At 48.0% G+C, this 25428-nt stretch overlaps 1 protein-coding gene across 1 annotated transcript; it reads right to left on the bottom strand.

Annotated features, from left to right (window-relative positions):
- Window positions 1-995: 995 nt before the first annotated feature.
- Window positions 996-24695, bottom strand: LOC144134500 (phospholipid-transporting ATPase ABCA3-like). Its single transcript, XM_077667408.1, has 15 exons — window positions 24607-24695; window positions 23150-23430; window positions 21205-21474; window positions 18886-19189; window positions 17759-18007; window positions 15499-15687; window positions 14207-14391; window positions 12655-12780; window positions 11959-12076; window positions 10454-10608; window positions 9154-9309; window positions 5244-5416; window positions 4331-4541; window positions 2465-2630; window positions 996-1294 (listed from the first exon to the last, which is right to left on the bottom strand). The coding sequence occupies exons 1-15, from the start codon at window positions 24614-24616 to the stop codon at window positions 996-998; spliced, it is 2892 nt and encodes a 963-aa protein (XP_077523534.1). The 5' UTR covers window positions 24617-24695.
- Window positions 24696-25428: the final 733 nt, after the last annotated feature.

The raw sequence follows: 25428 nt of genomic DNA, 5'->3' as shown, positions 1-25428 counted from the left end.
TTTCGACCACCTGTGGTTCTTTGACGTGCACTGATATCGCACAGTACACGGGCCTCTAGAATTTCGCCTCCATCGAAACTCGACCGCCGCGGCCGGAATCGAACCCCCGTCTTTCGGGTCAGCTGCCGACCGTTATAACCACTGAGCCACCGTAGCGGCTGGATATTTACCAAGATATAGCACTCTTGGCGAGACAAAATGAGCAGGGGGCGGGATAGAATCCTCAGTCCGCTAGCCAGCGGTCAGACAACAGACCCAAGTCACTATATGGGCTACATGGGAGTAAAAAGGTAGTAAACTCTCCTCTAGAACACTCCCTATTATGGGCAAGGAATTATGCCCAAGCCAAGGGGTAGATTTCTATCGCTAAAATGCGGGATACTTATGCTTTTCAACAGAAACAAATTCACTCTTCAAAACATGCCAACTTCTAGCAGTTACGACGATTTTAACCTAGGTTTATATCTCCTCTATTTGCAAACCTCCAGACCTCTGGAGCCGCGGTTAAGAGCGTTCTTCCATTTCTCATCAAGCTACTACGCTCGGCGATGGGAATAAGCCTCAGTTGCGAACAGTAAGCACTGTTTCGTATATTTGGGGATCGAAATACACCCCGCCACTTGGGGCAGCGTACCTTGCCCCTAAAAGCGAGTATGCTAGAGGACAGCGTACTCACCTTTTTGCTCTCATAAAAGGCTAATTCGTGTTAAGAGTGGAGTGCGACTCTAGCATCCCTCCCGTAACATGTTCATTCTGTGTTGTCATTTCTTTGCGGTGTCATTAGAGAGTTATGGCATATCGTTACCGTGCTTGCGTTATCGTTTACCGCGGTACCGGACGCCGGACTTTCCGTTAGCGCTGCGCGTGGGCTCGAATGGAGTCAACCTGTGACAAAGACCTTCAGCCGTGTACACACGATTCTATCCCAAAGTATCTCACAACAACTATTCACGGCCTCGTCTTGCACCGCATTACTCCCACCTCATCTGTGCAGCCTAGCGCACATCCATCCATGAGGATGTCTTGGCACTCACCACGGAGAACTCGAGCACTTTGGGGAAGGTGTATCTGAGCGTGTCGTCGACGTTCTGCAGCTCCCGGCTGCTGCCGCTGAGGCCCCACAGCTCCACAATGAAGAGTAGCGTCAGCAGGCAGGGCGGCAGCACCCAGCTGAACAGCGGCATGCGTCGCTCGCGGTACGCGTGGATGGTGCGCTTGGCGAAGACGGCGCGCACGCGTTCAGTGAGCGACGCGTCCGAACACGTGCTGCTTGCCACCACCTTCACCAGGGGCGCTGCGTGTTTCCAGAAGCAACAGCAATGCATTCAATGCCTGCAATCCCCTGGTTACCACAGTAGCCCTACGCTTAGAAATATACAATCTCTCCTTAGTGGAGCCCTCCGTATAATGATTCTTATATGCTTTCCATACGGCTCATACAGAATGCAGAGAACTTGTACTGACTATACGGACCGCATGTATTGACGCCATGCAACGTCGTGGGCATCATTTGAAACGGGAAACGTTAAGAGTGCATTATGAGCAGATGCGGAAAGCATATGGGTATACGCACTTATTTCCGCGCACTCATATGCTGATTCCGTATTCCCATGATATCGTGCGTGCGGATCCTACTTAGGGACGAACCAGCTGGGCAGACCTACGTTCTTAGAAAACATAGCGCAAAAAGGACACGGACGACACAGAAGTGGACAGGACAGGCGCCTGTCCTGTCCACTTCTGTGTCGTTCGTGTCCTTTTTGCGCTATGTTTTCTAAGAACTGTTACCAACTAGCCCAAACCAAGCTACTGTTCCAGACCTACGTAGTAGCAGCTATAAGCGTAAGGTGGTAACATGTAGACGTGTTCGTTTCTCACGTGCTCACGAGTGAACCTCGCACGCTTGGTATCCGTCACCTCGGTCTTGTAGTTTCTACACCAACTTTCATACAGCAAGTTCTCGGCAATGTTCAGCGTTCAGTTCTGTTCCTGTCACTGCAATAGGGCGGTTCTTTCCACGCAGCGGAATCCTTGGAAGCTTCGCGGCTTCCGTGGTCTAATGTTTCGAGAAGGAAAAGCACTTCTGCAGTTTTTTTCTTCAAAACTCTCTACTAATTCTAATCCTGTTCTCTCCCATCGTTGGCAGTTTAAAAGTCTTGCATATAGTCCGTGAAGTCATTATTGGTGATACCGTGAACCATGATGCAGAAGGAAATGGCCGAGATTAGGAAACTTCTTAAACAGCAAGTTGTGAACCTGTGCCCTTTGCGAGAATGGGCATAGAAGCATCAAAGCGACGACGTTGGGCTAAGAGCAAGAATAGATTCACGGGGCAGTGCTGGCAATATTAGCCATCGCACTTATTACGCTTCCAAAGCCGTAATGTGGACAAGGATCTTGGTAACTGCTGCAGTCAACCCTCGTCCGCGCACTTCCTTTCCTTTGCGTCATTTCCGGAGCTCACCCTTTGCCTCCATGACGGTGGCGTCTTCGTCTACCCCCTCGGGCAACTTGCGCTGTTGGCGGTGCACGTGCTGGTCTTCCCCCACGCGGATCAGGACGTCTTCCAGCGAGGTGACCGAGACACCCACCGACTCGATGCCCAGCTCATCGGTGTGCTTTTCTATGTCCTGCAGCGTGGAAATGAGAGTTTTGTACTCTCTTTCATGCTCTGATGTTTTCTCATCAGTGCCGGATAATTTCTATTCTGAAAAAAGAGAAACGTCTTCGACGGCTAGTAGCCTAAAGCTTGGAAACACCCATGTGGCTCGTTACCTAAACCTCGCATAGTGGCTAAGAAACAAGACCATAGCGATGTGCTGTTGTGCATAAAGGTGCCGACATAATTAGCCAGAGCCAGTCTTTGCCATTCAACTTCATGAATCGCCCAACTGAGTGTTAGAGGTAGGGCACATTAATATCTGTAGTTAAGGCCGGCATAGTCGCACATGAGCGCACGGTGCTTTTTGACGTCACTTGTAACTTTGCTTCGTGCGCTTACAGAAAGACCTGTCAGGTGCACTTCCCTACATCTTCCTTATCCCTACAATTCACACAGTCCTGTTCCACCTACACCTTATCCCCGCCAACTCCCTAATCTCATTCGCCCACGTGGCTTTCTGTCTCTTCACGTTACACCTGTCATTTTCTTTTCCATAGCTCGTGGCGCTCTCCTCAACTTAACATAGCCTTTTCGCTAGCATTTAAATTCCCGCGCCCTTAGCTGTCTTTCTTCACTCTTAAGGGATACCGTTAAGCTGCTGGTCGTGATCGGAGACTGCCTACAAAATGCTCTCCACCTCATTCGCATTTCACTCTCGTGGTCCACAACAGCGGTTACTATACTTGCCCTTGTAGATGTATTCCTCGACCGCTTTTAGTGCTTTGCTCTCTATCGTTAAGTGTTGTGCCATCCCGATGCGACTGAACATTAAAAGATTTCTTCATTTTAATTTCTACGCTCACCGTTCTTCTTGGCCTGTCAAGATCCTCGGTCATGGTTTACAATGGGTAGCTAAGGTTGAGCAAGGCAGCGTAATCAGCAAATCAGACTACTAAGGTACTCGCCATTAACGTTTATCCAAACTCGACCCATTCCTGCTCTCTGAATGTTTCCAGTAAGCACGCGGTTAACAGGACTGGAAAGACCATGTCTCCCTGCCTGACACCCTTCTTGGTAGGGATTTTTCCAGTTTCCCGGAAGAGGACTATGGTGGCTCTGCAGCGGCTATAGATATCTTCCAGTATTTTTACATAAGGTCTTTCTGTGCCGTGTTTCCGCAATGCGTGCGGGCCTGCGGAGGTTTCTACTTAGTAAAATGCTTTCTAGGAATCTATGAAGGCTATATATAGAAGCTATACTCTGCTCATATCTGCATCACCTGATTGATGCTGTGATTGAGGCATGTTATCGAGGAGTCTTTACTAAAGTCAGCCTGGTGCTTTGGTTGACTGAAGTCTTAAGACTGGTCTAATTTTACCACCGATTATTAGACTGGTCTAATTTTGCCACCGATTAATTACGTTTGCACATACCTTGTAGGTATTTACTGAGGCAATTAATATTTGCAGGTGCTCCCTTGTAATTAAGATGTTAGCGTTATCCCGAAATATCTGGCACACTCGAGAATATGAGACATTGCGTATGCAGGGTGGCATTCTACATTAAATCTTAGGAAGGTCAGATAGTGCCTCACACGAGCTTTGCTTGTAGGAACGTCCAGACGTTCGTGTGTTTTACCAGTATTCGTCAACAGCTTTTTGCATATGCACCCAGACCATGTAATGCCACAATATGAGATGAAAAAAAGCCTTCATTGATGAGGTATACCTTGAACATGGCTATGATGACCTTGGTCGCGATGATCTGGCCAAGGAGGAAGACTGCCTCGTTCAGCGAATCGCTCTGCACGCGCGCTTTGGAGGCGTATTTGCGCAGCAGCTTCGCGATTGCCGGCACGTTGCAGTTGGGCAACTTGTTGATCTGCATCCGATAGCCGGTGCTGAAGCGCTGCTTGAGGAACGTCGGTGATCCGCAGCACCTGCAAGCAGTGCTTCCCGCTTCATCAAGGACCGTCGCCTGAGCTGGTCAAGCGATACCTAGTTCTTAGAACTTTTCATGGTGTTTAATGTGCCCCTCAAAAAATAGGAGGCAGCTCGCACTAGCCCGAAAAAGCCTGATTAGATGACAAAACAAAAGGAGTACTCAAGTTTTTCCTTTCGAATGTTACTTGTCATCGCGTCAACATTCACAACCGCAAAAGTTCGGTTTATCGTCTGTGTGCATAACGTATAGTCTAAGCGGCGACAACCAGCAGACGGCAAAACAAATTCGGCAGAGACGCTTAAGGCTGCTTACGTATGGGAACGCGAAAGCATATCGGGGACGCAAGACGTGGACGTTTGGTGGCGGTTTGCGAACAGAGTTCCTTACCGTGACCAGCGTTTTCGTTCACTCCACTTATTTCGATTTGCGCTTTGAAAGAGCGTCGCAAAAACGCAGGCCAAGATGACAGTTTCTTGATGAGGAACTGCGTCCACTCATTACGCACGCCACGCTTGAAGTTCTACAAGCTGCGGGTTGCACTGGGCATTCTCTTTGATGCATACGCGTAAACAAACGCCACGCATCCGGTATCATATTTTACAAATTAGTTCCTTGCATCTTCCCCACATTTCTGGCTAATCTCCTAATAATCGTTATTTTTCCCTAAATTCCTTATTATAAATTCTAATGTATATACCTTATGCCTCCGTTGGCCAGGATGGCGACCCGGTCTCCGAGCACATCTGCCTCGTCCAGGTGTTGGGTGGTGAGGAAGACGCACGTGGTACGACGCAGCTTGAGCAGCAGCTCCCACAACTCGTGGCGTCCGTCCGTGTCCATGCTGGTGGTGGGCTCGTCCAGGATCACCACCTGCACGGCGACCCGGCAATGCATGGCACGACACCGCTGCGATATTCTGAAAGCGAACATGAGGGTCACAGACCTCACCCCAAAACGGTTGGTGTGGACACCAGGTCATTGATCCCAAGCAAAACAGGTAATTGGCCCAATATTGGATATGGTTGGTTTTACCAATATTGGAGATGGGTTGTCCTTTGTAGGACCAGCCTTTGCCAATGCATTTCCAATATTGGGCCGATTAGCTGTGCTGCTTGGGCAGGGACTTTAAGGGAACGAGGCCGCGTCTCATTCCCAGGGTACCTCGTTTGAACCCTTATGAACTGGACCCCGCAACTGCCGCTGCTGTGTCACAAAGACAGTCTGGAGTACTATCGCTCCCATCACTGCCGATATCCACACCCCCGCTAAGGGCCTGGATAAGGCGGGAGAAGGAATTCTAAGCCGACCACAAGCAAACATGTTGCTCTGCCCGGCTATATTACAGTACATTGACCCCGCGGTCACTGGCAGGTGCAAGCACTGTGGGGAGACAGCCAACGTCTACCACATGGTGTGGGCCTGCCAGAAGAACACAGCCATCCCCCCCCCTCTCCCCAATCCTACCCGAGAAGACTGGGAGGTGGCCCTGATTAGCTGCTCCGATCTCGGGGTCCAACAGGCCATTATTAACGTTAGCCAAAGCAGCGGTATCGTCCTATGACGCCAGGGACTGAGGATGTCACCTAGTCTGTAGGGCCCCTTCGGAGGCTCATACGCTCTCCTTGTTGTAATAAAGTTTCCACCTTCACCCACCCCTCAGGTGCTTCTTTTTCGCAGCACATTGTCTATGCGAAAACACTTTACTGTACATGTTACAATATGAGCCGTGGAGACGGAATAACGTCTATTCATTCTGCTCTACAGCTTGTTTGCCTTGCGCACTTTAAGCGGAAGCTCAGCCGTACTTTCACTTACAGCCTCAAATGCAACTCACCTATGTTCGTCGGCCTTGTTCTTAACTCTCATCCGTGCTATAAGGAGGGGTGGGCTTATTGGCATATCCCCTCTGAATCTTGCTAGTAGCCGGAGGCACCTTGTCTAGTGAATTTAAGTCCGATCAATATACCCTGTTTTCTTTCTCGATTTGCCTTATTTTGGCGATCTGCTAGTAGAATCTATTTTCCAGTTATTTTCTAAGCTTATAAGAACCTACACGCCTTCTGCTATCATTACAGTGCTAGGGGCTGGGCAGCCTGTCTATGGTTGTACCGGAACTTCAAGAAAATGGACGACGCACGCGCTGACTTGAAAAATACCAGAGCGATAATTAACAGCCTCTTCTAGAGGCACCATAGCCAAAAATTACTGCACGTTTGAATATTTATTTTAGGGGGGATGCCTGCTTAAGCCGTCTGCCATTCGCGGCTCTTGACGTTAGATGTAACAGCCGTTATTGACAGCACAACAGAGAACTACGTGTTGGCACACTAAGTTAGCACTGAGCCACCGCCGCGGGATAGACGAATGTACAATGTAATGCATCTTTTTTTTTTCACATCACTCTGAAAAGGAATCCACGTAGAACCTGCTCATGGGGTACTGCGATGTTTTTTCAGGGTCAGTGTTTATGTATAAAGCCATGCCTCATGCGTTCCAGGTACTAATGCAGAAAGAATTATTGATATCGGAGGGTGCAAACTAAAGTTATTTCACTTACAAAAGTCAAAATATAAAGCTCAGATAATACCGCGTTTCACGAATACAGTGCTGAGATTGGACGCTACCAGACAGAGCTGCGCCTGTAACACACGCAGCGGAAGCTTCCCTGCAATAGGGTTCGCCGCTACCTTCAGCCCAAGAGGCGGGGCGGCTTTGCGCTCTACGCATGCGCACCACGACGTCTCAAACTCCAAAACTCTAATAATTCCCTTTCCAGGGCAACCCAAAGCCGCGAATTTTCACCCCTGCTCCATCTGCGCCCACGTCGCTGACAGGGCAGTGGCGACTAACACAACCGAGAGGGCTCCCCGATCTTTCCTTGTAATCACTTTGGCTTTGATGAGATTGGGGAGAAGAGCGGATGCAGGGGACGTTTGTCCTCCTCTCCCTCACCCCGTCTTGTCCATCTTCTTGAACCACGCCTTCCCTGCAGGGTGGGCCACCCGAATTTTTGTTTTCTTTGCTACCTCTTTGCGGTCGCTGTTCCGATAGCAGCGTTCGCCTCAGCGATAGGTTGGATCTAAATGGACAATTAGGTCACCCGCTAGAGGTGACCTAGGTCTTTACCTACACGTTTATCATTTTTATCTCATAAAAAATGCTTACGACACTCTGACGCATCATATTTTGGATCCGTTTCGACTCACCACCATTTAGAAAGGCAGCGCCCAATGTGGCCGCCCCCTGACTGTGTTAACGTGTCTGCCGCGACTGTGTCGGGCAGGATGCACGGGTTAGAAACGCGGCCACGGAAGCTGATACCCAGGTTGGAGAATGGGTACGACAACACCATACCACCTTACTTCTGCCGCTGCGGAAAATCGCCGCTATGTTTCGACGCCATCGGCCCCACAGGGCCATCGACGCCATGCGTCCGGCAAGCGAGACTTTCTGGAGCGTGTTAAGATACTAAACATTGATTTAATTCCCCCATGTCTTTCGCCGTTCAGGCAACACAATGTCGCTATGTTTGCAAAAAACAAAAACTACATATTTGATTTACGTCGCAGGGCAACATTAAGGCACCTTCAGGTGTCCTTGGTTCAGACAACCACATTAACAGCATTAGAAGCGGCCACCCAAGATACTTACAAAATAGATTCAACACGTTTCACAAAATACACTTCACAGGCACAACTTTTAACAAAGATCAAAAGCATTTAGGAGACTAACTTTCGCATATTAAGGTCATCCACAACGTACAGTCGTCCACACACCTGTCCAGAGCGCTCGAACTCCTTACAGTCTGCGCTCCGCAGCGCGCAGAGCGACGTCTAGCGGCAGCACCTGGTTCGAGATTGCGCATCTTTGAGTGTCGTTTGGGCATCAGACATGGGCTATCTCGAACCAGGCGCTGCCGCTAGACGTCGCTCTGTGCGCTGCGGACCGCAGACTGTACGGAGTTCGAGCGCTCTGGACATGTCTTTAGACGATTGTACCGGCTTATTAGGGTTTAACGTCCCAAAGCGACTCAGGCTATGAGAGACGTCGTAGTGAATGGCTCCGCAAATTTCGACCACCTGGGGTTCTTTTACGTGCACTGACATCGCACAGCACACGGGCCTCTAGAATTTCGCCTCCATCGAAATTCGGCCGCCGTGGCCGGCTTCGGACCCGCGTCATTCGGGTCAGCAGCCGAGTGCCCTAACCACTGATCCGCCGCGGCGCGATAGAAGATTGTACAATGTAATGCAAAGCAAAACAACATGAACTCATATTTTATAGCGCTTAGTGAACACAAGGGACAAGAACACAAATACACAGGACGTACGCTAGTCCTGTGTCGTACGTCCTGTGTATTTGTGTTCTTGTCCCTTGTGTTCACTAAGCGCTAGAAAATATGAGTTCAAACAATATCCAACTAGCCCAAGTTTCTGCCTTACCAAAACAACATGGGATGGAAATATCTATGTAACTACTTATGACTGCTTTAAAAAAAATCTATAGCTGTCCTCAGGCAAGTGCCTAGTTGAGGTCAATAAGTCTTCAGTCGTGGTGAAGAGTGCGTCGGGTAGCCAGTTCCAGTGTGCCTAGGGTCAGTTGTGTACCTTGGGTGTGCCCACGATGGCAAGAGCGGTGCAGAGTCTGCGCTGAAGGCCTGCCGAGAGGTCAACGGCCAGCACCGTGCGGTAATCCGCCAGGCTGGCATCATTCATGAGCGTCCAGACCTCATCCCGCGCCTTGTCCAAGCGCACTCCCTTCAGCTGCAACGATGACTTTTCTGTCTATTACTGCGAACACATCGCTATGCCTAGTTTTCTTTCTTGCTGCTCAATACTTTGGAACGCAGGTGAAATATAAGGCCATATTAAATAATGTCGGAATACTTAGATCTCTCTTCTTGGGCTTGCATTAGAGATTACCTCACGTGTTGTTCTTTCCAAATAAAATTCAGTTCAAGCTAGCTTGCTATATCATCATCATCATCATCATCAGCCTGACTACGCCCGCTCAGGTGAAGTGTTTTCCATTGTCATTGATGGTTCCATGGTGATCTAGATCGGGGAAAAGTTAAGCTAAATCAGACACAGTAAAAAAGTGAATCGAACAGATCCAAAAACTTCACTGACCATATCCGTCTGCTTTCCCATAATTCTGCGATTCCAGCCATCATGGAACGAATATTAAAAGTATTCCTGCCCCTTCCGATGTCGTTAAAAGAGCAACGTTTGCAACATGCTTCCTTTCCTCGGTATATTAAGAGTCGGCAGCTTCCAACGCAGAAGTCTTTCACAGCACTTGGTACACTACTTTTCGTAGCAGAAACAGTGACGCACAAAACGACTTTTTCCAGGTAATGCAGCTACCTGGATTACGGCACGGGTTTCCTAGCTCCTACCGGCAACAGATTTCGAATTTTTCATTCAGGTCGTGGTGCAGTAGCCTTATGACATTATAAGTCATGGTCAGAGTCAGCCGCAAAAGTCTGCACTGGCCTTTAGAGAGCTGTGGCCGGGTTAAATGTAGAGATGAAGGGCTTCTGGGATGCTGTCTGTGCATGAGGCCAACGCAAGGAACACACGTCACGGCTATCACTTTTAATGGTTTTTCATTACAAGCGCATGGGGACAAAATGCGTCATCGGCCATAAAATTCGTACACTGGCACTACCGGAGCATCCCATTGGCCAGATGGAAGTGACGTCATCAATCCGGAAGTAACATCGCTACCGGTAACAGCGTCAACGGCTGCTAATGTCATCGCATTGCGAACACACAGTGGAATTAAGTGTTACTGTGAATTTTTAATTCCTTTTTTCATTCACGTGCTCAAATCTCTACAGGGGTATCGCACTAAATAACGTCGCTCGAAACAGATCCGATTAGTAGGCGTGTGCAGAGTGCGTACGATGGCGAAAAACATGAGGTGCTCTTCGACGGTGAGGTCCTCGAAGAATACGTTGTACTGGGCGCAGTAACCCATGCTGCGTCGGGCTTCACGGGTGCAGGTCTCGATGCTGTAGCCCCCAACGAGAACGCGTCCAGAGCTGGCAGGCACGAAACCTGGAAGGGAAAAAAATTGTGGCTCTAGTCCATGCTCGGAAAGGGGTTGGACAGCGAAGCTGTAAAACGGCACCCAATTACCTATTGCGACGTCACTTGAAAATTCACACACGCGGCTCAGCAAAGAGTGAAACCAAAGACAAGTGAAATGTACTTGAGCTGTATGCTGTATGCCTCATTTCAAAGGAGATATGCTGTTTGCATTCAGTTTTTAGCCTGGCGTTTTTTTTTCTTAGGACAACAACACGAAAACGCAACCGTATCTGTGCGATGTCAGTGCACGTTAAAGATCCCCAGGTGGTCGAAATTATACCGGAGCCCTCCACTATGGCGCCTCTTTATTCCTTTCTTCTTTCTCTCCCTCCTTTACCCCTTCCCTTACGGCGCGGTTCAGGTGTCCAACGATATATGAGATACTGCGCCATTTCCTTTCCCCAAAAACCAATTATTATTATTATTAATCTTACCGCGGGAAACACGCGTGGAGAAGGAACGTGCTTCGCGTTGTTTGCAGGCGCCGTTATCATACATTATGCGGCTTGCACTTCACACGAGGGCTTCGGATGACGTCAGCACCTTTCGAACCTAATGTTTACCGGAGCGCGTTGGACGGTGTTCCCATTGTTCACACGCGCCTTTCATCAGACATGTAGTTTTGATGCTTGTTTTGTGTTTTTTCTTACTGAAAACAAGTACTGAGCTGTATGTCTGATTTCAAAGAATATTTACCCTTTATATTTGTTTCATTTTGATAATTTTGCTTTTTTATTTTTTATTTTACGTTTTTATTATATTTCATATTTCTACATGTGCATATTTGAACGTTTTATGTTTATTTCTTCAATTTGTATTCGTTTTTTTAATATTTTTATATTACGACTGCTTTATGATCAGTATGATATACAATCTCTATGCTGTTGGGTACTTTTCCACTCCTGGGGTTAATTGCTGACGACGACGACGACATGAAAATTTCCTTGGATATTAGAGGTATACAGCTTCGCTGCAATCTAGCCGAAAATTACTTTTCTCGGTAAAGCGATTTTTGGGCGTAGCTGCTGCGATATGCTTCAACCAGAGGCGACCGCATACGGAAGACATTCTTCCGAACAGAGACGGCTCCGTGTTAAGAGCGAAAAATACACAAGACTCAAGTCGGGTGACCTGCGGATATATTGATTGTTATAGTGAAATCTTTCATTATATGAAAAAATTGTATTCATAAACGGTTTCCCGCTGAAAAAATGCTTTTGTCCTGAATTGTTGGGTACGGATGAGCGACGCCAACCTCACATGTACCTCGGATGTTGCCACCGGTCGCACGATTTCAGGCGTGATCATGCAGCTCACCCGTGATCATGTTGAGAAGCGTCGTTTTCCCAGCCCCATTGTGGCCCAGAAGCACGGTGATCTGGTTGTCGAATATGCGCAGGTTGACGTCATTCACAGCCACCACGCCATCATAGTCCTGCGTAAAATTTACGGCTCACATTTCATGGTGAACGATTTGGAGTGCCGTACAGTCATATGCCTATTCAATACACGCGATTAGTGCCGGGTTACTACAGCAGTCTAGCGGTTATTTCACTGAGGACAGTGTTCAGCTCCATAATACAACGCTGCCAAATATAGCATGCCTTCTTGGGCCGGCTTCACTAATGGCCCAAATAATAGCTCGCGATAAGTGTCAAGAGACATGCTGAACATCGCTTGAATCGGGGGTAGCAGATAGGACACATGACCCCATTGACAAAGAAACGGTTTTTGTACTAGCGTGAGTATCGTGAAGGAATTTGGTGCATTTGTCAGTCTGTGTCGCATGAGTCGTTTACGCTCAAGTTTGCCTGAAGCCTAGAGTTTCTGGCTATGACATAAGATTCAGCCGTGATGTTTTACCGCTGAGAATATCCTTCATAGAGGCGCCACTTTAAGCGTGTATTCCTCAAATCATGCAAGTAATTTCTGATGAAAAACATGCAATACACTGCAGGATTTTAAACAATTGAACGTCCGCCTTGTTGCTCATTATGTCGGCTGGCACTGTACCTTGCAGGCGTGAACAAGGTCGATAGTCACGGGTTGGTCCACGGGCTCCTCTTCAAAGTTGTACATTTCATCCGTCCTCCGCGTAGGTGCAGGAACAAATGTCATGCTTGGAACCCAGTAGCTCGCCTAGTGGGGAACGAGCACCTTCTTTTAAATTCCACAGTCACCTTCAACGCTGAACCATTCTAATAATTCTAGTTTGTCAAGCCCTCGTATATCGAATCAGGTTATATCGAACACGGATTATCTCGTTTCAACTCTCGTGTAAAAGTGTAGTAAAGTCGCATTATATCGAACTCCGCTTCCCCAGATTGTTCGATATATCGAACGGTGCGTCGCCCGTTTGCAAGTGACTATTCTCCTATAGCGGTGCTCTTCGATCACTTTGCGCGCGTTGACTGGTCGAATGCACGGCCCTGGGCACCTCAAGGCAGCGCTTGCACTGTGAAACCGCATGACGAGGTGAACGTGGGGTGTGCTTGAGGGTTGCATTCGTTTCCTGTATTCATTTTCCTCGCCACCTCGCTGTCAGGCCTAAAGCGTAAAATAAACTAAACTGTGCCTAGTGGCGCCCTCTCGTAGAGTGTTTTGCTTGCTTCGTTGCCGAAGCATTGCAGAAACTACCTGTATCTAAACTGTAATGCACAATTGTTTTAATTACAGCGAACTGGAAATAAATTCAGATATATTATGATAAGTAGCAGCTACTTCCAAAGCACTGTCCGCTGCGACTTGAATGCGAAGCACGTCAGCCCTAGCAATGTCTGGCGAGCGATGCGGTGCCAGTGCTCTGGCGGCCGGCACTTCCCTACAAGAAGCACGTTACTAGAAAGCGTGCAGCGTATTCTTTCTTCTAGGTTACAGATGAGCTTGTGTATTGCCATTTTCTACATATCGACTTAACGATATATCGAACAATTTCGCGATTCTCTTCGATTTCGAAATATCCGGGTTCGAGAATAGTTCGCGTAAACTTTTAAATATATAGAAAACTTTCGATATTCCGCTCCATTTCGATATATCAGAGTTCGACGGTAGTTGGTTCATGTTGCTCGAAAACAGCTCAAAAAACTGAACGCACAAAATGAACACAAATTATGAGAGGCACATAAGTTGTTTCTTCAGTGGCATGTGCATTAAGTTCGTTGGCACATCTTCAGATAGCGTTCGCTAAGCCCGGGCTCGCTCCGGTAACTATTCGGTGCAAGCCCAGGACAAAATTAAATTTCAGGTTTTGCCCCTCATCGGGAGATTACATCACTTCCATCAACATGTTCACAACATTATCTTACAATATTCTACAGTTACCTCAATATTATTGCAAAGAATGCACATCATTCGCTTTCTATGGCAATAACTAATCGGCACGAGCACAGGACAGACTTTAAAACCAAGCTTTTGCAACGCATCAGAAGGTTATACCAATCTCATCAGTATGTTCATAACAATGTCTTAAGATATTCCACAGTTTTCTCACAACTAAAATAGATGTCCAAGAAAGCTGCACTTTTATCTGACCAACGCACAGAGCACCGTTATGTTGAGAGCTCACCTTGAAGGGATAAAGGAAGGACTTTGATACCCCTGGTCCCATGCAAAGCACGTTGTCTAGGTACCAAATGACGATTCCCAAGAAGCAGTCGAACGTGAAGCCGATGAAGACGATCTCGGCGAGCGTCACGTTGTCCGGGGTCGCGGCGCGGTCGTAAAAGTTGGCCCAATTTGCTCCGTGCTCGACTGCACGTAGCCAGAGACATGTAGGAGTGGTGTTCTTTGATTATTAATACAAACAACGAATTTGTAGTCAGCGCGAGTAGCTTCAATTTCAGTTTCAATTCATTTTATTTCATTTATTTAACCGCATACATACATGGTTGGAGCTCTTGGGCAAAAAGCTGCTCGGGGCAGCTTGACGAGGCCCAAGAGACCATAACAAAGTAGAGCAGTGCAAATACGTGATTTCAATATGACAAAAACAACATTGTATGCAATATTATATTCAAGGAAAACACGACTGGTGTATACAATATAAAAACTGACTCGGTATAGAAGTAGTATCAATTCAATGTTTTCGGCGAACTGTTCACTATACAGTATTAACATATCACATGTTCAAAACCGAACTATCGTAGGCGACAGTCATATAATGGACGTCAGTATTACATAAAAAGCTTAATGACCTAATGAAAAGTTCTCAGATTCTAATGATTGCTTCTGAGCCTTGCACACGGGTTGGCAGCTAGAGGACTTTGGGTGCTTTAGTTCTTGGAAGGTTGACAACAAGCTTTGTTCCACTAGAGTTCAAACGATGTCGTTAGAGCCTCTATATATACGGCCGAACGGTGAAGGCGTTAGCCGTGGCACCAGTTGACGAAGACGCCGCATTCAAAAATGAGACAAAACCTCGCTAAGGCAGAGGAACAGCTGCAAAAAACTTCAGATTTTGGCGGAAATCCTCCATAAAGCCGCGCTCGGAGAAAATCCAATGTCAAGCGCTCATTGCACATGGCTTTCTTTTCGGCGCTCGATAGCACCTAACATCAAACACGTACGGCAGTGCTACACTCTAAACAAAAGGAGTAAAAGGGGTGTAAAACTGTCCTCTAGCGCACACCCTTTTAGAAGGGGTGTGCGCTACCCTTTTAGAAAGGGTGTGCGCTACCCTTTTAGAAAGGGTGTGCGCTACCCTTTTAGAAAGGGTGTGCTCTAGGGGACAGCTTACTCCCTTTTTACTCCCATATAGGTGTATTTGTGTTTAGAGTGTACATGCGCTATTTATCGGTCTAGCGAGCGTCAGTTGTTAACAGTGAGCTTTCCGCTCGTGTGCTACACGCGACGCCTCACCGAATTTCTCGAAGCGCTCGAGCACCCGGAAGCTCCAGTGCAGACTCATGCCCGGGAAGATGGCGGTGAGCAGCTTGTGCTCGCGGGCGATGTAGTAGTAGCCCTGCCCGCCGGCGTGCTCCAGAAACAGGAACGGCATCACGCAGCTGAACGTCCAGTAGAGCATGGCCCCAGCCACAGCAGAGTGGGCTGCGACCACAGCGGCAATAGCGCTGCTGTTACAGCAGTCAGCCTACTAGGGAGCACCATAACCACTGTGGTTCAGTGGTTATGGTGCTCAGATGTTGACACGTAACACGCGGGTTCGATTCCGGCCGCGGAGGTCGCATTTCGGTGGAGGCGAAATGCCAGAGGCCCGTATACTGTGTGATGTCAGTGCACGTTAATGAACCCCAGGTGACCGAAATTATATTAACCCCACTGATACGGCGTTCCTCATAGCCCGAGTCGCTTTCGGGCGTTAAGCCCCATAAATCGATTAATGCGAAAGGATTAGAACCACCATCGGCGGGAAAAAAAAAGGCGCCCAGGCGGCAGTCTTCAGGTTATTCGATCAGATGAATTACTAAGTCAACTTAACTTGCTTTGCGGAACTATTAGTTTAAGGGAACGTAACTTGATTTGTTTCGTCTACAAGAAACTTTGTTGAACAAAGAGAAATAGCAACTACTGCGAATTGTCGCGTAGATCTTTGCACTGCGTTTTGGCTACTGTTGCTAATGGTGTTTAAAATAGATGGGACTTTTCAAAGGATGCGGGTAGCCTCGTTGTCGAGATCAGAGTGGTGTAAGACGATCACTGTAGAATGCTATGAAGGCGCGCACAACGAAAGGCGGATTATTCAGCCTTCGCCGCCGTAATTACAGAATGAGCATGCTGCATTGCCGTGCTTTTGCACCTCCCTGTATACAGTAGAGCTGCCTTTCGCCTGTGCACGTTGTTTTTACGCATGCACTGGGTGCAATGTCTAACAGGTCCATTTAAAGGTTCCACGTGGAGTACTTTTTTTGTTCCTCCATAGAGAGAGTGAAATTTTTTTACAATACCGCAGGTTGAGTAAAAGAAGTCTTCACGCTTTCTGCGTGTCGAAAAACAGGAGAAGGTGGAACAAAAGTGATTCAATTTATCACGCAATCTTGCAGTTGAGTGGAAGTTACGAGTGTGAGGTAATGACACGCATACGCACGCACACAATAAGCCTGCTGTTAGCACGTGAGCAGTCGAGTATAGAGAGAGAGAGATAGAAAGGCAGGGAGGTTAACTAGACGCTAATGAAAGTCTCGGCCTCACACGGCTACAGCTGCAGTTTTACTATAAAAACTTGCAAAATCAAGCGCAGGGCTCAGGATAAACTGACAGACAAAGCGTATTGTACAGCATTGCAAAAGAAGAATACTGGTTGTGCTGCGGAGAAAAGTACGTTTGGACCACTTGGTCACCTTATCAAAGCTCAAGACTTCAAAATGCGTCCTCAAGATAATGATTATCTATGCATGAGTGGGCTAATATTGTCAGTGTCAATAGGTTTTGTATGCTTGGAATTTTAATGAGCGAGCAATTCATCTGCTCGTGAAAAATAAGTTGCCGAATGTGGCCCGCAGATGCGCAGAAGAACTTGCTACACACGCCACTGCATGAAATAAATAACTGCAGCGAAATAAATAACTTGCCTTCGGCAGCCCTCGCTTGAAACGACAAAAGGAACTAATACCCCTGTCACACGGGCACCGCAAAGGCCTTTGAGAATGGGGTCCTTATATATCCAAAGGCTTAAGGAGTGCAGCTACACGGTACAAATGTTGCTAATGGCCTTGGAGGCAAAGGCGTCCGTCCGAGACCTTCGGAGCCTAAAGGCACGGACTTCGAGAACCTGCGATCGCAGTGCCATCCAACGACAAAAAGTAAAAACGACAAAAAAAAAATAGATGCAGCCAACAATGTTTGAAAACATTTTTTTTAATACGAAAGGTGTGTCTGGCTTTGCTTTTTGTACAGGTGTTTATATTTTATGCCCAAACTTCAAGGCAGTAAATGTGCAACGCGAGGCAGTAAATGTTAGCACTCTCACTTCGGCCACCTCAAGCACAACAGCGGGTGCTAAGCCTCAACGACCGTTACTCCTTTGGGCTGCACCGTGTAGCAGCGTAACTGCTTCTTTAAGCTGTCGCTCCTTTGATGAAAAGGGGCGCCTTTGCTGGAAGGGCCTTCGAGGAATGCCGTGTGACAGTGCATGGCATAACAGGCAGTGCGTGCCACTCACGATTGGCGAAGAACAGCGAGAGGCACATGGCGTGCACCATGCACTGGCTGCAGAAGAACATGAGTATGACGAAGAGGAGCGCGGGGTCGCTGAACTGGACGAAGGCGCGGCCCTCTTCGTTGCGCTTGACGCACAGGAAGAGCAGCATGAGCGTCACGATGATCAGGTGCATGAAGAAGGCGCTCAGGTAGTGGCTCACCCAGTACACCCAGTCGTTGACGCCCGCCACCCGCAGCATCTCCTTGATGCCTGCATGCGCAGAACACACGCAGACGGCACGATGCGTAAGATATTAAAAGAAATGGCTGGGGTTATTCAACGTGACTTGTAACTAAATATAAGCTCTGGTAAGCATGGTGAGACACGGTTCGCTTGGTTTGAATCAAAGGCTTCATCACCCTCTTGCTGTGGCTTGAGTAAGGTGAAGACTGTTTCATGGCGTGTAAAGTAATTGCGTGCAATTAGTGGGTTACTGTGAGGTTAGAACTAGGTGGTAAGTGATGTCCGCTGTCTCAAATCAAATGTCAAGGTCAGGTACCCAATGGTCATAGTCATATGATCACATGGCCACACTACCATAGCTTAATTGAGCCATACCACCACGCAGTTAGCTTGGGTTTGACCTTGTGAGGAACTGAAGGTTATTGTCGATGTGGTGTCCACTGTCACAAATTAAATGTCAAGGTCAAAGGTCAAGGTGAGATACGCAATGGCCATAGTCATATGATCGCGTGGTCATACCATAGATTGGGCCATAGCACTACGCAGTTAGGTTTCGTCTGACCTTGTGATGCACTGAAGGTCATTGCCGATGCAGTGCTCACAGCCTCAAATCAAATCTTAAGTTCAAAGGTCAGGTACCCAATGGTCATGCTCATGTGATCGCGTGGTCATACTACCATAGCTCGGGCCATACCACCATTCAGTTAAACTCGGTTTGACCTCGTGAGGCACTGAAGGTTATTGTCTCATCCACATCGAAATTGGTAGTTGTACCCCGAGGAGTAGAGCTCTCCCTCTAAAAAAAAGCTGTTATCTACACCGTTAACTGGTTTGGTTTGGTGTTGTTTGGTAACGGGAAATGGCTGAAGTATAACCGTAACCACTTAAGGCTGAGTCCGTCTCACCGGTGGCCTTCTCGTCGGTCAGCTTGGCCACGAACAGCGAGAAGGGGATGAGCATGCCGATGCAGAAGCGGGTGAGGACAAGGGCGTAGTTCTTCTGGTCGTGGTGCTCGATGTACGGGGGAAAGGGGAACCTCTGCAGCCGCACTTTCTCCAGGGGGTGCGGGTAGCGAAAGCGCTCGGCCTGCAGCTCCAGGTGGCGCTGCTGCAGCGCCCCCATGATGGGCAGCAGGGTGTGCATCTCGGGGAAGCGCTCCTCCGCCACGGGCCCCTCGGGCTGAGAGATGAGGCGCTGCCTGAAGTTCACCTGGGAGGAGTAACACCGCAAGCACATTTCGAGGGGAATAGAGGAACAGCTGTTCAGAGGAACGATTGCCTATACTCAAGCACGCTGTATTTTTTAACAAGTGCGCTATTACTTATAATGGTCATCCCCGAATTTAGCCGTTGGGGGTTTGTATGCCTAAAGCATGCTCTGTGGTGGGCTGCCCACCTGCCCACAGGGTTTTTGGCAACCTGCTCAGACGTATCTATAAGTATATATCGAGGACAAACAATGCAAAACAATGGCCATTGAGCGCTAGCGCACTTAATTCGGATTTTGCCTAACTACGCAACTGGACCATTATTTTCTTTTCATATCATTTTGCCTACATAAGGGGGGTGTTAATAGACGCTTCGACGGTTAAGGTTTTAACGCGAGAAACTATTTCAAGACAGAATGGCAGGTTTGCCTCTAAGTATGATGTTTATACTAAACTTTTCGGACACAAGTGTCTTTGAATTGAAGTTCATTATTTTTTTTACAATAAATGCCAAAGCACACGTTTTGTATCACCCTATGGCTTTTCCATGTTTTTTAAAATAAGTGCTACACTAACCCTTCTCACTTGCAGACGCCACCACGAAGTGTTATCGGTGTACCGTGAAACTGTCCTGCATTCCTGCATATTTACGGAATTATGGCGCGGGTCCGAAAAGTCTAAAAATGGCTACACAAGCGGCACTGTGTGTGTATGTTGTGGCTCTTCCAAAACTATATCTGACTTGCACAACCAACATTTAGCAGGAAAGCTGGGTCTTGATGGTGATGCCAAAGACATTAATTTACGGACATTCGGCACTAAAGAAGCTCAGCTATGACTTTTCTGTCCCACATATTTTAGCATCCTAAGAACAAACTAAGAAATGCTTCGAATAAATCTGGAGCGAAGAAGCAAGTGTTTAAGGACTTATTGTGAGCAGCGAGCCGCTCTCCAGGAATTACAGGTTCACCAGGAATATTTCGGTGCGCGCTGACTGCAGCTAAGCCACCGTGGCAACAACAAAGCCTGGAGGGGACGCCTAACCTCCGCCTTAAGGGTATGACGCGGTAGTGTTAGTGGGGTAATGTCCATATATGCGGAATGGGTCACTTTCTACTCAACATTCGTATATCCCTGGGAGTCCTCATACCCCTCCTGGCGCAGTGGTGCAGCTATTAAGCGATTCGCCACTGCCCTGCGATAGCCACTTAGGTTGCTTCGGCGGGGGTTCTTACGTGATAGGGTATACAGCTTATTCGGTCGAAAAGCCGTCGGCGTAGTAGTAGTCTGCACCACGTGCCGGAAATAATCGAGGACTGCGTAAAAAAAATCTCATCATGGTAATTTGAGGTTTTAGTGATTGATGACTGATCGGTGTATGATAGGCGGTGACGAGTTAACGAAGTCATAGTAATTAATTGATAAATCAAAGGAACGAACAAATGAAAAAATTGGAAAAAGGCGGGTTCAAAGGTGTCAGAATGCTCATAATGAAACTCCAATGCTTGATGATGGTAATTAAGACAATTTAAGTCTAATTGACCAATTAATTGAGTCGCCGCGGTGGCTCAGTGGTTATGGCGCTCGGCTGCTGACCCGAAAGACGCGTGTTCGATCCCGGCCGCGGCGGTCGAATTTCGATGGAGGCGAGATTCCAGAGGCCCGTGTACTGTGCGATATAGGTGCACGTTAAATAACCCCAGGCTGTCGAAATTTCCGGAGCCCTTCACTACGGCGTCCCTCATAGCATGAGTCGCTTTGGGACGTTAGACCTCCATAAACCATGATCCATTAATTCATTTAAACGATTTTTAAAAATTAAAAATGCGTTAAAAGCTGTCAAACACAAAAAAATGAAGAACCTAACTCACTACGCTGTCGCGTCATACCCTTAAGGCGGAGCTTAAGTGTCATCTCCAATTTTCTGCGGATTTTTCACTCATGATTAACGACAGAAACGCCGACAACAGACGCCGAATATGCGTGCAGATGCCGCGCACGGCACCGTATCGTATACCTGTACGTCGAAGGGTAGGCTTCCGGCGAAGAACGAGACGTGAAGGCTGACGGGCTGCGCGTCGGTGTCGTTGACCCCGACGTTGGTGTAAAACAGGGCCACAGAGCGCGCGGGTTTGGTGCCGTTGGCGGAGTGGCGGATGATCTCGGTTTGGATCTGCGAGAGCTGCTTTAACGTGGGCACCTCCACGACTTTGGTCACGCGCAACGTGCTGAAGGCCTCGTGCGTGAGTCGGCTGAGGTACTTGTTCCTTGGAGGGAAGTAGTACACCTGCGACCACGCAAGCACCAAAGGGTTAGGATTCAGACAGGCATCATCATCATCAGCAGCAGCCTGACTACACCCACTGCAGGGCAAAGGCCTCTCCCATGTCTCTCCAATTAACCCGGTCATTTGCCAGCTGCGCCCACCCTATGCCTGCAAACTTCCTAATCTCATCCGCCCACCTAACCTTCTGCCGCCCCCTGCTACGCTTACTTTCTCTTGGAATTCACTCTGTTACCCTTAAGGACCAGCGGTTGTCTTGCCTTCGCATTGCATGCCCTGCCCAAGCCCATTTCTTCCTCTTGTTTTGGACTAGGATGTCATTAACCCGTGTTTGTTCGCTCACCCACTCTGCCCGCTTCCGATCTCTTAACGTTACACCTATCATTTTTCTTTCCATGGCTCGCTGCGTTGTCCTTAACTTAAGCTGAACCATTTTCGTTAGCCTCCAGCTTTCTGCCCCGTAGGTGAGGACCGGTAAGATACAGCTGTTGTGCACTTGTCTCTTGAGGGAAATTGGTGAACTGTCATTCATGATCTGAGAGAACCTGCCATATGGGCTCCACCCCATTCTTATCCTTGTGGTTAATTCCCTCTCATGATCCGGATCCACTGTCACTACCTGCCCTAAGGACGTATTCCTTTGCCACTTCCAGCACCTCATTGCCAATTGTGAACTGCTGTTCCCTTGCTATACTGTTGAACATTGCTTTGGTTTTCTTAATATTCAACGCGTCTTATTGCGCCCGAGTCTAAACTTGGCCCGAAACTGAAAGCTCCTCTCAACGTGCAGCCTTTGCCAAAAGTAGCCAGGCTGCATGGTTTGTTTCCCCCTCATATAGTGGAGCCCCTACGGATTCCCTAAAAACCAAAAGGTATCGGAAAACGAGGAAAAGGGTTCTCCTTACCTCACAGTGAATTATAGCTTCACGGGTGCAATAAGTGTCCCGCTATACAACTGAGAAGCAAACAGGGCAGTCTGTTTACTTTTGGCAAAGACATGACCGATATCGGCATATAATATGTCAATCTTTATTAGCCACTACTCCGTTTCACAGATCTCATTGATAGGGGGGGGGGGGGGGGGGGGGGGGCAGGGTGTTGCTCGAACCAGTGACAAAAAAATAGAAGCAATAAAAATTGAACTCAACCGCAATATAGCCATAAGAAATATTCCGGCCCGAAATAGTTCTTTTTTCATTGAATGGCGTCCCCGTTTATAGTTGCTGACAGCAGATATGGGCAACAGAATGTTTGGGCAACAGCTGTCATAGAAATTGATAGTCCTTGTTGTGGGAGTCTGTGTACTACTGATCGGCGTGAAGTCAACCAGGGACCCGATAAATGCTACGGAAATGCTAATCCGGTTTAATTCTCACTGTCTTTTTGTCAATGTTTTTTTCATCTAACGGTGTCCCCATGCTGACAACCGACATGGGCAACAAAATGACCGTGCAACAGCTGTCATTCACGTTGACAGTCGTTGTCGGAATCTGTTGCCTACTTATCGGTGCGAAATCAACCAAAGACAGGACCCCCATAGATTCTACAGAAATGCTACTCCAGTTTAATTTTCACTGTCTTTCTTTTTTGTCTATGACTGCCTCAAACCTTGCCACGCTCAGCGACAACGTAACGTAGGATCGCTGTAGCACGTCACTAAACAGCGAGGGGTGCGTACCTGTCGGACGGTGGCCAGGTCAGGCTGCGTGTTCCAGTAGGCGTTCGTGTGGATGGGCAGGTAGACGGTGGGGCCCCGCCGAATCAGGGGCTCCCTGACCACCGAGTTCTCCTGGATGCCGAGCAGCAGAGCCGTGATGAGGGCGATCTCCAGCAGAGTGGTGAAGTAGTGGCGACACAGCCGCTTCACGTACACGTTCTTCCAGAGGATGACGTAAAGCTGCTTGAAGGAGAGGAACGCGTTGCTGACACTGGCGCGGGCTACGTCCACTGCCTCGCTGCCTGGAAGGAGGAAAACAAAGACATCGGCATGGCACTCAGCACTGCAGGAGCTGCACGGAACTACCGATCACAAGTTCACCCACGTGCACACGCACACACTAACGTCAACAGGCACGGCTGCTGCAACGTACTTAGGTAGCATATTTGAAATGAATGAGGTATGAGTGTATTATAACTGCGCAGTATTTTTTTTTTCGGAAAGCATAATAGCCAGAAAATGTCATAGCCACCTGTCTCTCTCTCTGTCTATATTTGATGAAATACTCCCGAATAAACAGGGAGCTTTAGGAGAGAGCTGGTAAAATATTCTCGCAGCTAATAACCCTAATACTACGAGGTGGGGTGCCTAAAGGTTTAAAAATAAATGTTTCGTATGCATTACGACGGCGTGATGAAGATCGAAGAGGAATCGAAGGATTGCAATATGCGGCCAAATACAAGTAGCATTATCATCGTTGCGGCCAGTTTTTACGGCAACGATGACAGTAGTTACTATAAATACTGTATATTTTATAACTACTATAAAATAGTTACTATAAACGAAGAATGCAGGTGCAGATTTGGAAAAGAAATTTTGAGTGATGGACGGAACAACACTTTGGGCTATCGACCATTATTTCATTTCCAGCTCGCTCAGAATTGCTTGGATAGCAATGCTGCACAGTTCTGCGTTTTTTACAAAAAAGCTATTATTCTTTAATACAAATCTGTTTAATTCATTATGTTCGTGAAAACGCTGCCTCAAGCGAGTAATACGGAATTGGAGTTCACGAAGGGACACATCGTCCCAACACAGATCTTTTCGAAGCTAGAAGTAGCGCTGAAACATATCGATGTGCAGATGAGGGGCTAAGTCCAAGACGTAAGGAACAAAGATTAGGCCTAGCCATCCCACAGCTCGGCACAGCTCGACCTATCATGAGCAAATGACAATTAGCCTTGAAGCACACATCGTTGGAGCAATGAGAAAATGCAGCTGTACGGAGATTCGCCTTTCAACGAAGAGGCTTCGCGATTTCATCCTCATCTAGTTCCACGTTCTCGGCACGTACCAAAGCTGCTTCGCCCGTCCCTCTGAAGCCCGTTAGGAGCAGGTCGCCGGACGCTTATCCTTAGAGTGCTAAAGACCCTGACGAGCTGGTCAGCCCATACCTAAAAAACAGGCGAGTGGCTTACCTGTGTCCATAGCAGACACGCCGGAGAGGTAGCTGCTGACAGGGCTGGGAAGAGCGTCGAGGCAGGCAGTGCGCGCTTATGCAGTCTTCTCTGCCCGAACACCGCGTGCAGAGTGAGCGTGCAGTCGATGCTCGAGGCAACGAGCGCGGCGGGTTCTTCTTTTGCTTCTGTGAAAAGGGCCTTATACGCTCTCTTGAACCGCTCCCTGGGATCCCTTGTTCCACGCAGTGTCAAGGGAGTGGTTTTTACCTGGCCCACAGGGCAGTCCAGTGTTTCCTGAAACGGTCGAGGTGGCTTAATTCTTGGCCAAATCGGCTCTCAGTGCACCCGTTACATATGGCGCTCCTAAATTCATCCTCCTGGCAATGTCCCATTTTGGACGCTATCCAAGTAGCACAGATGGGAGAGCCCTCGTGGGTATCGCATGGGAAAGTGGAGCTGGGGCTACCTTTATAGCACCTACGTCGCCCCCTGTGGGAAATAAGTGGACCAGCCAGAATTGGGCTTATCACTGTTGATTCCGCATGGGCTCCATACCGGTGTCCGCTATGGCCGCTATACTGGCTGCTGTACTGGCACATAAAGGATCGAAAGTATAGGTATCAGTTGAGGCGGCACGCACCCTCTGTTGCTATGCGATACAGTGGGGTCACGTGGTGACTGTTTTGGTCAATTTGACCTTCATTGCAGACAGACGCGTCCTTGACAAATGTAAGAAGTAAGAGCTCACGCTCTTAGAAAGCTGGCTGACGATTACGGTTCTCGGTGCCGCTCAGCTGCTGCGGTATTTCAACCGTATGCGACTGCAGATGGAACACGCCG

The sequence above is a fragment of the Amblyomma americanum genome, chromosome 5 (genome assembly GCF_052857255.1).
Source record: "Amblyomma americanum isolate KBUSLIRL-KWMA chromosome 5, ASM5285725v1, whole genome shotgun sequence".
Lineage (NCBI taxonomy): Eukaryota > Metazoa > Arthropoda > Arachnida > Ixodida > Ixodidae > Amblyomma > Amblyomma americanum.
The sequence above is the reverse complement of the archived record's forward strand: the minus strand, read 5'-3'. Positions and strand labels throughout refer to the sequence as shown.